At 45.1% G+C, this 14,669-nt stretch overlaps 1 protein-coding gene across 1 annotated transcript in view; it reads left to right on the forward strand.

The window, feature by feature from the left end:
* Positions 1 to 211: 211 nt before the first annotated feature.
* CFAP157 (cilia and flagella associated protein 157) overlaps positions 212 to 14,669 on the forward strand; it is a 43,885-nt gene continuing 29,427 nt past the window's right edge. Inside the window, exons 1-3 of the mRNA XM_089668995.1 lie at positions 212 to 404; positions 7,712 to 7,983; positions 13,155 to 13,308. Of these exons, the coding sequence (XP_089525121.1) occupies positions 262 to 404; positions 7,712 to 7,983; positions 13,155 to 13,308 (569 nt within the window). The 5' untranslated portion in view covers positions 212 to 261. The remainder of the gene's footprint in view (positions 405 to 7,711; positions 7,984 to 13,154; positions 13,309 to 14,669) is intronic.

The raw sequence follows: 14,669 nt of genomic DNA on the forward strand, positions 1-14,669 counted from the left end.
ATCTCCGCCACAGCAATGAAAGCTGACCCCGCCCACACCCGCCTCCTGTCACTCAACTATCCCGCTATGTGTAACTCCGCCCATCACACGTGGGCGAACGCAGGCCAGCATGGCACTCCGCTCACAAAACCCCACCCACTAGCCCCACTCAAGCCCGCACACTCTGCCATTCCCAGTAGGTGTGTCCATACGCGGCTCCTCCCCGCACGGTTGCCTAGTAGCAGGACGCTGTGTACGGCGGAACGGACGGGTGAAGGCAGCATGGCGCCCAAGAAGAAGAAGAAGGGGAAAGGGAGCGCAGCCGGGAAGAAGGCGGAGGAGAGGACCAGAGGGGAGCCGGTCACCGAGGAGAGCAAAGAGTTCTACCAACTGCAGATCCGGGACCTGGAGGGCCGCTTGGAGAGGTGATCCTGGGGGACTACAGGTCCCAGCATGCCCTGACTGCGATCTGAGTGACTACAAGTCCCAAGTGGGTTAGAACTACAACTCCCAACATGCCCTGGAGGGAGTAGAAGGAGCGGGGTCATGGTGACAGCCAGAAAATGAGCATTTCCAGATTGAGATGTCTGCGACAATAGCCACAGATTTCCCTGAGGGATCGTACACCGCAATCTCTGCGATCGCTCTGCGTTCACATGTCTGTTGTGAAATAATTATTATTAGAACATATCTTTTGTGAAAGCGGCCTCTTTGATGCGCTTTTCATGAAACGTGCGTTCTAATAGAGTTTAATGGCAGCACACCTAAAAAACACATGAAAAATGTGACGGAAAAAAAATGCATTGATGTGAGCCCAGCCAGAAAAATGCAGCACAAAGTTGTATTTTTTCTTAACGCACATGAAAGCACCACAGTGGTGTAAATCAGGGTGACTGGAATCCATTTTTGTTGCCTATGTGTTCACACTGCATTCAGACCACATTTAAAATGCATCGGATTGCATCTGGAGTAGGTGAGGGCCCATTCGCATTAGAACCCAATGCGTGAAACTTGTGTTCCATGCATGTTTCCTGCACTGCATTCAAAATGCAGTGCCCTTGTGATCTGCAGTGGGTGTCAGTGCAATGTTAACGACACCCCAAACGTAGGTCACAAATGCAGTGCGTTTGCCCACACTTGATCGCATGGTACAAAAGTAGCATGCAATCCAGTTGCAGTGCATTTCCAAAATTAGTGCGTTTTGAGCTCATTCAAAATGAATGGTCTGAAATTGCACCACACAAAACTGAATGTGAATCGCGCAGGAACTGCATGTGCGATTCACATGCCCTTTAGGGCTGTTCACACATGGAGTCGCACAGGAATGTGCCTGAGTGTGGATTCACACAAATGCAGTGCAAATTAAAGTTCTGCTTTTAAAGCTAGTTGACACAGTAGATGTTCAGCGGTTTAGATCAGGACAGGTTTACATCGGGATCAGGTTAGGTTTAGATCGGCATCAGGTTAGGTTTGCATCGGGATCAGGACAGGTTTGCATCAGCATCAGGTCAGGTTTGCTTTCACCATCAGGTCAGGTTTGCTTCGGCATCAGGTCAGGTTTGCTTCGGCATCAGGTCAGGTTTGCTTCGGCATCAGGATAGGTTTGCATCGGCATCAGGACAGGTTTGCATCGGCATCAGGACAGGTTTGCATCGGGGTCAGGTTTAGATCAGGTCAGGTTTACTTCAGGATCACGATAGGTTTACATTGGGATCAGGACAGATTTACATCAGGATCTCGACAGGTTTAGATCACAATCAAGACAGGTTTAGATCAGGATCACGGCAGGTTTTTGCTCAGGATCAGGGCAGGTTTTTGCTCAGGATCAGGGCAGGTTTTTGCTCAGGATCAGGGCAGGTTTTAGCTCAGGATCAGGGCAGGTTTTAGCTCAGGATCAGGGCAGGTTTATATCAAGATTAGGGCAGATTTTAGCTCAGGATCAGGGCAAGTTTAGATCAAGATCAGGGCAGGTGTTAGCTCAGGTTCAGAGCAGGTTTAGATCAAGATCAGGGCAGGTTTTAGCTCACGTTCAGGGCAGGTTTACATTGGGATCAGAATGGGATTAGATCAGGATCAGGTTAGGATTTTATCCTGTTCACAACTGAATGACATGCACGATTCAGAAGCGTTCCCAAAGAAGTCAATGGGCCTGAATTCGCACCTGAGCTAGACTGCATTGCTCAGAAAACTGACAGGACTCTTTTTCAATATAGCATATATGTGAAATATATGTGATATGTTAAAAACGTATCCAATCCACATATATGTGAACCGGCTCTAAGGGCCTGTCCACATTAGAACACAGTGCGGGAAACCCACGTTCCATGCACTGTTCCTGCACCGCATTCAAAACACACTGCCCTTGTGATTTGCAGTGGGTGTCAGTGCAATGTTAATGACACCTTAAACGAAGGTCAGAAACGCAGTGTGTTTGCCTGTAGCAGATCGCATAATACAAAAGTAACATGAAATCTGGTTGCAGTGAGTTTCCAGACATACTGCATGCAATACTATTGGTGTGGTGCGATTTTAGCTAATTCAAAATGAGAACCGCATGCAAATTGCACAGAAACTGCACAGCCCATTCCTGTGCAATGCCTAGTGTGCGCCAGCCTTCAAAGCAGAACTAAGGGCACTCATACGTCACTTTGTTTCAGCAGTCCAACACCAGTAAGATCCCCCCACCAGTTTTGGCATTGCCTCCCCAGGTCCTTTGGCTGTTTTGATTGGCTGGGGCACGATGGTGTCAATCACATGCATGCGTGGGAGTGCAGCCAACCCAGAACACTGGTAGTGGTATCCTACACCACTTATCTAACAGACCTTGTCCTACACCTCTTTTCCTACAGCCCTTGTCCTACACCACTTATCCTTCAGCCCTTGTCCTACACCACTTATCCTACAGACTTTGTCCTACACCACTTATCCTACAGCCCTTGTCCTACACCACTTATCCTACAGCCCTTGTCCTACAGCCCTTGTCCTACACCTCTTATCCTACAGCCCTTGTCCTACAGCCCTTGTCCTACACCACTTATCCTACAGCCCTTGTCCTACACCACTTATCCTACAGCCCTTGTCTTACAGCCCTTGTCCTACACCACTTATCCTACAGCCCTTGTCCTACACCTCTTATCCTTCAGCCCTTGTCCTACACCACTTATCCTACAGACTTTGTCCTACACCACTTATCCTACAGCCCTTGTCCTACACCACTTATCCTACAGCCCTTGTCCTACACCTCTTATCCTACAGCCCTTGTCCTACACCACTTATCCTACAGCCCTTGTCCTACAGCCCTTGTCCTACACCACTTATCTAACAGACCTTGTCCTACACCTCTTATCCTACAGCCCTTGTCCTAAACCTCTTATCCTACAGCCCTTGTCCTACACCACTTATCCTACAGACCTTGTCCTACACCTCTTATCCTACAGCCCTTGTCCTACACCACTTATCCTACAGACTTTGTCCTACACCACTTATCCTACAGCCCTTGTCCTACACCACTTATCCTACAGCCCTTGTCCTACACCACTTATCCTACAGCCCTTGTCCTACAGCCCTTGTCCTACACCTCTTATCCTACAGCCCTTGTCCTACACCACTTCTCCTACAGCCCTTGTCTTACAGCCCTTATCCTACAGCCCTTGTCCTACACCTCTTATCCTACAGCCCTTGTCCTACAGCCCTTGTCCTACACCTCTTATCCTACAGCCCTTGTCCTGCACCACTTATCCTACAGACTTTGTCCTACACCACTTATCCTACAGCCCTTGTCCTACTCCTCTTATCCTACAGCCCTTGTCCTACTCCTCTTATCCTACAGCCCTTGTCCTACACCACTTATCCTACAGACTTTGTCCTACACCTCTTATCCTACAGCCCTTGTCCTACACCACTTATCCTACAGACTTTGTCCTACACCACTTATCCTACAGCCCTTGTCCTACACCACTTATCCTACAGCCCTTGTCCTACACCACTTATTCTACAGACTTTGTCCTACACCTCTTATCCTACAGCCCTTGTCCTACACCTCTTATCCTTCAGCCCTTGTCCTACACCACTTATCCTACAGACTTTGTCCTACACCACTTATCCTACAGCCCTTGTCCTACACCACTTATCCTACAGCCCTTGTCCTACAGCCCTTGTCCTACACCTCTTATCCTACAGCCCTTGTCCTACACCACTTATCCTACAGCCCTTGTCCTACAGCCCTTGTCCTACACCACTTATCCTACAGCCCTTGTCCTACACCTCTTATCCTACAGCCCTTGTCCTACAGCCCTTGTCCTACACCTCTTATCCTACAGCCCTTGTCCTACACCACTTATCCTACAGCCCTTGTCCTACACCTCTTATCCTACAGCCCTTGTCCTACAGCCCTTGTCCTACACCTCTTATCCTACAGCCCTTGTCCTACAGCCCTTGTCCTACACCACTTATCTTACAGTCCTTGTCCTACACCTCTTATCCTACAGCCCTTGTCCTACAGCCCTTGTCCTGCAGACCTTGTCCTACACCTCTTATCCTACAGCCCTTGTCCTACACCACTTATCCTACAGACTTTGTCCTACACCACTTAGCCTACAGCCCTTGTCCTACTCCTCTTATCCTACAGCCCTTGTCCTACCCCACTTATCCTGCAGACTTTGTCCTACACCTCTTATCCTACAGCCCTTGTCCTACACCACTTATTCTACAGACTTTGTCCTACACCTCTTATCCTACAGCCCTTGTCCTACACCTCTTATCCTTCAGCCCTTGTCCTACACCACTTATCCTACAGACTTTGTCCTACACCACTTATCCTACAGCCCTTGTCCTACAGTCCTTGTCCTACACCTCTTATCCTACAGCCCTTGTCCTACAGCTCTTATCCTACAGCCTTTGTCCTACACCACTTATCCTACAGCCCTTGTCCTACAGCCCTTGTCCTACACCTCTTGTCCTACAGCCCTTGTCCTATACCTCTTATCCTACAGCCCTTGTCCTACACCACTTATCCTACAGACTTTGTCCTTCACCACTTATCCTACAGCCCTTGTCCTACACCTCTTATCCTACAGCCCTTGTCCTACACCTCTTATCCTACAGCCCTTGTCCTACACAACTTATCCTACAGACTTTGTCCTACACCTCTTATTCTACAGCCCTTGTCCTACACCACTTATCCTACAGACTTTGTCCTACACCACTTATCCTACAGACTTTGTCCTACACCACTTATCCTACAGCCCTTGTCCTACACCCCTTATTCTACAGACTTTGTCCTACACCTCTTATCCTACAGCCCTTGTCCTACACCTGTTATCCTACAGCCCTTGTCCTACACCACTTATCCTACAGACTTTGTCCTACACCTCTTATCCTACAGCCCTTGTCCTACACCTGTTATCCTACAGCCCTTGTCCTACACCTGTTATCCTACAGCCCTTGTCCTACACCACTTATCCTACAGCCCTTGTCCTACACCACTTATCCTACAGCCCTTGTCCTACACCACTTATCCTACAGCCCTTGTCCTACACCACTTATCCTACAGCCCTTGTCCTACACCTGTTATCCTTCAGCTCTTGTCCTGCACCTCTCATCCTACAGCCCTTGTCCTAAATCTGTTATCCTACAGCCCTTCTCCTACACCTCTTATCCTACAGCTCTGATACTACAGCCCTCGTCCTGTGGTACTTATCCTACAGCTATTATCTTACAGCCTTTGTCGTAGAGTTCTTATCCTACAGTCCTTGTCCTACAGATGTTATCCTATGGCCAATTGTAAAAAGGCCCTAAAGGAAACTTTTTACATCAAACTTAATGTATTACTAAGACATCTACTGGGACTAAGTAAGTCAGTACCCCAGACTTCTTTTTTTTTTTTTTTTTTTGTAGTGATCCTGACATGGGTTCTATTTTTTCCCAAACTTAATTCTATCTAACCAAAACTAGGAAAAAACAATGACTTATATGGTTGTGCTCAAAAGCATGCATACCCTGGCAGAAATTGTGATATTTGACACTGATATTGAAAATATGACTGATCATGCCAAAACATTACATGACATAAGGGGAAGTTGCTCTGTAATGTACAGAAAAGAACTAATGATTGCTGATAATGTTGTTTAAGATTCCAGATCAGACACAGGAAGTTACAAAGACACTGGATTTCAGGCAGGATTTACAGGTATCTTCTGTGCTCACAGCAGGGCTGCCTTAATGCACAAGCACCCCTGGGCACTGGGTGCATGGGGGCCCCGTGATAATCTTGTATTACATCATACTTTCCAACTGTCCCGGATTTGCCAGGACAGTCATGCTTTTTACAGAGCTGTCCCGGGATAACCCAGGCAGCGTCCCAGAACCAGTACTGTGCCCTCCTTAGTCCCAGTGTTGTGCCCTTCTGCCTCCCCCCGTACTGTGCCCTTTGCGTTGATTAGTCTTTGATTTATGGAATGTTTTCTTATTGTTTAAAATCACTTTTATAGAAAGTACTAATTATTATGTTTAATTCTATCAACTATTTATACTTTCATTCTTGACAGTAGGTGTGTAAATTGGGGCAGGCTAGTAGGGGCCCCAGTGCATTACTCTACCCATGATGCTATTTAGACGACCATGAAAATGTACGTCACTGGACTTTCAGTGTTTATACAGGAGTGATGCCTGCCACTGCAGTACCATTTTTTAGAGCCATCAGTCGGCTCTCTTGTAATAGCAATTGCAGCAGCTTTCCAGCCGCTAGATTGCTATTACAAGCAGCGGGTGAGGATTGCCTTCCTCCGCTCTCTTGGGCTCGCCTTTCCCACCAACATGTGCCAGCTAGCTGGACAGTCGAATAAAGCCGGGATTGGCTTTCATTGGCTCTCCATTACAGTGAACCGGAAACGATGACCTGACATTACTTCCGGTTTACTCGAAAGTAAACCGTGCCATTTTTAAAAAATAAAATCATTCAGAAATGCCGATCTTGGTGTTTTTGAATGCTTTTAAGTGCAGAGGAGGGATTTGGGGTCTTATAGACCCCAGATCTCTCCCTAAATAGTAACTGTCATGTACCTTTTTGCTGTCACAAGGATGTTTACATTCCTTGTGACAGCAATAACAGTGATCAAAAATAAATAAAAGAAACCGTGTAAAAATAAAAAAAATAAAAAATAAAAAAAAAATGTAAATCACCCCTACTTCACCCACTTCCATGCTCGCGCTCAAATGTGTGCATTGGTCCCGCACACATGAAAACAGCGCTACACCCACACTTGTGAGGTACTACCTTGAACATCAGATCATGGGTAGTAATTCTAGCACCAGACCTTCTCTGTAAATCTAAAGTGGTAACCTGTAAAGGCTTTTAAGGCTTCGCCTATGGATGTACGTTGTTTGTCGCCATTGCACAGGCATGCGCAATTTTAAAGCATGACATGTTTGGTATCTGTTTACTCGGTGTGACATCTTTTATATGGGTCATGGATTGTGTTTTATTTGCAATCAAATTAAAAAAAGTGTATTTTTTTCCCGTAAAATTGCGTTTGAAAAACTGCTATGCAAATACCGTGTGACAAAAAACATCAAACCCATCAATTTATTCTCTAGGTCCTCTTTTTAAAAAAAAATATAATGTTTAGGAGCTCTAAGTAATTTTCTATCAAAAAATACTGATTGTTACATGTGAACAAAAAGTGCTAGAAATGGCCCAGATTGGAGGTAGTTAACCAGCTTGACTTATACACAGGTATCAGAACAAATGGGATGAAATTTGTGCAAAGGAGAGTCAGTTTCAGGCACAGTTCGAGCAATTGTCCAGTGATAAGAAAGAGATCGTGTCTTTTCTCAAGCGAACCCTCAACCAACGTATGGATGAAATCGCTGACCTCAACGATCAGCTGACTGGACTACAACAGGCCAAAGATGCAGAGAAAGAAGCCTACGAGGCACAGCTGGCACAGGTACGGACTGAATCCCAGGAGAACATGGATCGTCTCACTTCAGAGAACATGCTACTGGGTAAGAGTTGTCCTCTACTCCTATCCTATCATACCCTACCCTGTCCTATCCTATCCTACCCTATCCTATAATACCCTATCCTATCCTACCCTATCCTATAATACCCTATCCTATCCTATCCTAGAATACCCTATCCTATAATACCCTACCCTACCCTATCCTATAATACCCTACCCTATCCTATAATACCCTACCCTATCCTATCCTATAATACTCTACCCTATCCTATAATACCCTACCATACCCTATCCTATAATACCCTACCCTACCCTATCCTATCATACCCTTCCCTTATCCTATCCTATGATACCCTTCCCTTATCCTATCATACCTTATCCTATCCTATAATACCCTACCCTATCCTATCCATATTAATGATGATTTGCAGACATGTTTCTGTTATCTTCATGTGTCTTTATTTTGCCTTCCGCAAGCTATGTGACTTGTCATTGCTGACATCCTACATTCACATCCCCTTCCACCTCTTCCACGCAATTCCCCTGTGTTGTCACTGTCTGTATCTAGAGAGGAAGATCAGCCCATGACCCCAGGCGAAGCATACAGGAACCCACAATTCCTCAGCTCTGAGCACATCCAGGTTCTTTGCTTCAGTGTGCTGAAGCTGATTGAATTGCAGATAGGGATTACCTGTCCCCAGTGTGTGTCTGATGGACACAAAGGGAGGTATCAGGGATCCAGTTGATCCTGGACTGTCTTAATAAAGATGTCCCCACTCTTGAAAAATGCAAAAAAAGTATCCTATCATGTTCTTTGACATTTGCACCTCTTTTCCTCTCATGTCTTACACACCCTGACTACACTTCAGGTACATTGTCATAACTTTCTCTGTCTTCTATCTCCTGAAGATTACATCCACATCAAAACCCTCTGTATTCCTCTCGTGCACATACCGTTCACTGTCATACCCTCCACACTCCTCTCCTGTACATACCATTCACTGTCATACCCTCCACCCTCCTCTTCTGTACATACCGCCCACTGTCATACCCTCCACCCCCCTCTTCTGTACATACTGCCCACTGTCATACCCTCCACACTCCTCTCTGGTACATACCGCCCACTGTCATACCCTCCACACTCCTCTCCTGTACATACCGCCCACTGTCATACCCTCCACACTCCTCTCCTGTACATACCGCTCACTGTCATACCCTCCACACTCCTCTCCTGTACATACCGCCCACTGTCATACCCTCCACACTCCTCTCCTGTACATACCGCCCACTGTCATACCCTCCACCCCCCTCTTCTGTACATACCGCCCACTGTCATACCCTCCACCCCCCTCTTCTGTACATACCGCCCACTATCATACCCTCCACACTCCTCTCCTGTACATACCGCTCACTGTCATACCCCCCACACTCCTCTCCTGTACATACCGCCCACTGTCATACCCTCCACACTCCTCTCCTGTACATACCGCCCACTGTCATACCCTTCACACTCCTCTCCTGTACATACCGCCCACTGTCATACCCTCCACACTCCTCTCCTGTACATACCACACCCTGTCATACCCTCCACACTCCTCTCCTGTACATACCACACCCTGTCATACCCCCCACACTCCTCTCCTGTACATACCGCCCACTGTCATACCCTTCACACTCCTCTCCTGTACATACCGCTTACTGTCATACCTTCCACACTCCTCTCCTGCACATACCCTTTGTATTCCAATCATGTACAGTTTGTGTTCAAAATAATAGCAGTCAGACATCACTAACCTGATCAATCACTGTTTTTGGTAGAAATGATATTTCTACATGGCAAATAATTTACTAGCAGGTGTAGTAGAGTAATAGAAATCCAACAGACCCAACAGTCATGACATGCATGCTGCTGATTCTGTGTAATTGAATCACTAATTGAAAGGGGCATGTTCAAAATAATAGCAGCGTGGAGTTCTATTAGTGAGGTCAATCATTCTTTGAAAAACAGGTGGCAATTATTGCCCTTATTTAAGGAAGGAAGGCAGCAAATGTTGTACATGCTGGTTACAGTGCATTTCTCTCTGAAATTCTGAGGAAAATGGGTCGTTCCAGACATTGTTCAGAAGAGCAACGTACCTTGATTAAAAAGTTGATTGGAGAGGGGAAAACATAAAGAAGTGCAGAAAATGATAGGCTGCTCAGCTAAAATGATCGCAAATGCTTTAAAATGGCAACCAAAACCTGAAAGACGTGGAAGAAAGCGAAAAACTACCATTCGAATGGATAGAAGAATAGCTAAAATGGCAAGGACTCAGCCAACAATCAGCTCCAGGAAGATCAAAGAAGGTCTAAAGTTACCTGTGAGTACTGTTACAATTAGAAGACGCCTATGTGAAGCCAAGCTATCTGCAAGAAGCCCCCGCAAAGTCCCACTGCTGAAAAAAAGACGTGCTGAAGAGGTTACAATTTGCCAAAGAGCACATTGACTGGCCTAAAGAGAAATGGCGCAACATTTTGTGGACTGATGAAAGTAAGATTGTTCTTTTTGGGTCTAGTGGCCAGAGACAGTTTGTCAGACGACCCCCAAACACTGAATTCAAGCCACAGTACACTGTGAAGACAGTGAAGCATGGTTGCGCAAGCATCATGATATGGGGATGTTTCTCATACTACGGTGTTGGGCCTATTTATCGCATACCAGGGATCATGGATCAGTTCGAATACATCAGAATACTTGAAGAGGTCATGCTGCCTTATGTTGAAGAGGAAATGCCCTTGAAATGGCTGTTCCAACAAGACAACGACCCCAAACACACCAGTAAATGTGCAACATCTTGGTTCCAGACCAACAAGATTGACGTTATGGAGTGGCCACCCCAATCCCCGGATCTTAATCCAATAGAAAACTTGTGGGGTGACATCAAAAATGCAGTTTCTGAGGCAAAACCAAGAAATAGAGAAGAACTGTGGAATGTAGTCCAATCCTCCTGGGCTGGAATACCTGATCACAGGTGCCAGAAGTTGGTTGACTCCATACAACACAGATGTACAGCAGTTCTCAGAAACAGTGCTTATACAACGAAATATTCATTAAGTGATTCAAAGGAAAGCAAAATCTTCAAACATTTTTCAGTTTATATAGTGAATGTTTGAGTTTGTAAAGAAGAATACAAACACTGCGATTTTTTTGAACAGTCTAATATTCACTTTTCTTAAATTTTAGTTTAGAGGAACAACACAAATTTGATATATTTTTCTTCATGTTTTGATTTGGAATAGAATGTGTAGTGTTCCCAATGCATTTGTGTGTATCGAAATAAAAGCTATTAGAAGGATTTTCAGCCTTATTCACTTTTTTCAACACACTGCTGTTATTTTGAACACAACTGTATATACTGCTCACTGTCATACCTTCTGCATTCCTCTCCTGTACATACTGTCAGCTTTGATATCTTTCACACTCATCTCCTGCACATAGTGTCTGTTTTGATATCCTCTACACTCTTCCCCTGCACATGCCCTTAGTATTCCAATCCTGTACATACGGTTTACTGTCATACCCTCTGCACTCCCCTCTTGCACAAACTGATCACTGTGATATCCTGCACACTTCTCTCCTGCACATACCACCCACCATCATACACTCCACATTCTTCTCCAGCACATATTGCCCATTGTCATACCCTGCACACTCCTCTCCTGCAGATACTTTTACTACCATATCCTTTGCCCTCCTCTCCTGCACAAATTGACACTTTTTATACCATCTGCACTCCTCTCCTGCACATACTGCCTTCTGTGATATCCTCCACACTACTCTCCTGCACATACTGCGTGCTATCATACCTTCTGCACTTCTCACCTGTACTAATACCGGTTGTTATACCCCCTGTACTCCTCACCTGTACATATTGGCCACCAGTATACCCTCCACATTCCGCTCCTGCACATTCTGCCCACTGTCATACCCGTCACACCCCAATTCTGCTCATATAGCCTACTGTCATATCCTCCACACTCCTCTCCTGGTCATATTGCCCACCATCATACCCTCTGACACATCCTCATCTGTACATACTGCTCACTGTCATACTCTCCACAGTCCTCTGCTGCTCATATTGCCCACCATCATACCCTCTGACACCCCTCATTTGTACATACTGCTCACTGTCATACCCTCCACAATCCTCTGCTAGTCATATTGCCCACCATCATACCCTCTGACACTCCTCATCTGTAGATACTGTCTCTGTCATACCCTCCGCATTCCTCTCCTGCACTTTTTGCCCTTATGTCTTCCTCGCTTCTGTACTGTACACACTGTCATTGTCATACCCTCTGCATTCTTGTCTCTTGGATACTGTCATTGTCATTCCCTCCACACTTCTGTCCTGTAGATATTTCCCTATTTCTTATAAAATTGTACATGGCGTTTCTCCTTCTAACTGATACTTCTGTATATGAAACATATCTTAAGTGTTGTTTATAATATCCCAGCCTTAACAGGCACACTTTTGCTATTTTGTGTTAAGAAAAGATAAAATATTTTTAAGTGCTATACAATCCTTAAATAAACTGGTTTGCTGATTGTCATTTATTCTACCTTTAAATGCTCATTGTATCTTCGCTGTAGCTAAAAAGGGCAACTGGCCACCTATGTGTTTGCTGGATCTAGTTCTATGGTTATTGCTGATATGCTTTTTCCATTCTTTTAAGGGGCTTCAATTATTTCAAACATTCCCAGTTTGCAGGGTGGGAAATCACAGATTTTGTCAAAGTTTTACCTTCGCACTACAGAGTAGGCTCCTGCTACCATCCTCATACACAGTATTCCTGTACATTTGACGCCTTGCTAATGAAGATTTTAGCCTTAAAGTGAATCTGTGCTTTGCCCATACAGGGAATGCCAACCTCACAGCTGTTTATAGTCACTTTCCTTTGTTTTCTCCACTACTTTTTTCTGAAATCATGAAGCAATAATGAAGCAATAATAACTGATTTACTATGCCCAAAAATGGGCATTATGTAAATAGTCTTGTGTGTGTTTTTTATGACTGTGGGAGGGACTGTAGAGTGTAGGCTCCTCAGGGGTGGAGCCTAAGAGTTGCGCCAGCAATATGCAAATGAACACAAAGTAAGCTGGCAGTTTGGCATCTGGAAAAAGTTGTGACATAAGTAATATTGGTGTTTTTGACCTGTGTGCTTTGTTTGCAGCTGGTAAATTGGCTTCCTTGGAAGAGTTCAGGGTGCAGAAAGAGGAACTGATGGCCAAATTTGCTGCATTGGAAGAAAAGTTAAGAGCTCAGGAAGAAGGACACAAACAAATGATGTATGATCTGGAGATGAAGGCAGTGCTGGATAAGGACAGGTCAGGATTGCTGTGAAGTTAATTTATTCCATTGAGATTATCCAGTTAGGGGTATAGAGGAATTATTCCACTGCCTTATGTACATCTTATATTTCCATATATAATGTTCTGATCTTGATTCTTATTGATTCTTTTTATGCCATGCACATGATAGTAACTAAGGTGTTAGTGTAGCACTTACAGGTATTCATTATTTCTCACAGAACAATACGATTGACAATACAGACTCATACTGTATGGAGATGTTAAACCTCTTTACCTGCAAGTACAAAGAATTCCTGTGTGACTTTGCAGTAACTTTGAAGGATTGGTTTCCTTTTAATGATACACTATATTGCCAAAAGTATTGGGCCCGCCCTCCAAATCATTGGATTCAGGTTTTCCAGTCCCCTCCATGGCCACAGGTGTATAAATCAAGCACCTAGTCATGCAGACTGCTTCTACAAACATTTGTGAAAGAATGGTCGCTCTCAGGAGCTCAGTGAAATCAAGCGTGGTCCCGTGATAGGTTGCCACCTGTGCAATAAGTCCATCTGTGAAATTTCCTTGCTACTAAATATTCCACAATCAACTGTTAGTGGTATTATAACAAAGTGGAAGCAACTGGGAACAACAGCAACTCAGCTACAAAGTGGTAGACCACGTAAAATGACAGAGTGGGGTCACACAGTGCACAGAAGTCGCCAACTGTCTGCTAAAGAGTCAATAGCTAAAGACCTCCAAACTTCATGTGGCCTTCAGATTAGCACAACAACAGTGTGTAGAGAGCTTCATGGAATGGGTTTCCATGGCCGAGCAGCTGCATCCAAGCCTTACATCACCAAGTGCAATGCAAAGCGTCGGATGCAATGGTGTAAAGCACGCCACCACTGGACTCTAGAGCAGTGGAGACGTGTTCTCTGGAGTGACCATGACGCTTCTCTGGCAATCCGATGAATGTGTCTGGGTTTGGTGGTTGCAAGGAGAACGGTACTTGCCTGACTGCATTGTGCCAAGTGTAAAGTTTGGTGAAGGGGGGATTATGGTGTGGGGTTGTTTTTCAGAGGTTGGGCTTGGCCCCTTAGTTCCAGTGACGGGAACTCTTAAGGCATCAGCATACCAAGACATTTTGGACAATTTCATGCTCCCAACTTTGTGGGAACAGTTTGGGGATGGTCCCTTCCTGTTCCAACATGACTGCGCACCAGTGCACAAAGCAAGGTCCATAAAGACATGGATAAGCCAGTTTGGAGTGGAGGAACTTGACTGGCCTGTACAGAGTCCTGACCTCAATCCAATAGAACACCTTGGGATGAATTAGAGCGGAGACCAGGCCTTCTCATCCGACATCAGTGCATGACCTCAACAATGTGTTTCTGGAA

Source organism: Staurois parvus, unplaced genomic scaffold (assembly GCF_062004578.1).
Source record: "Staurois parvus isolate SC_StPar_1 unplaced genomic scaffold, SC_StPar_1.0 ptg000068l, whole genome shotgun sequence".
In the NCBI taxonomy this organism is placed as follows: Eukaryota; Metazoa; Chordata; class Amphibia; order Anura; family Ranidae; genus Staurois; species Staurois parvus.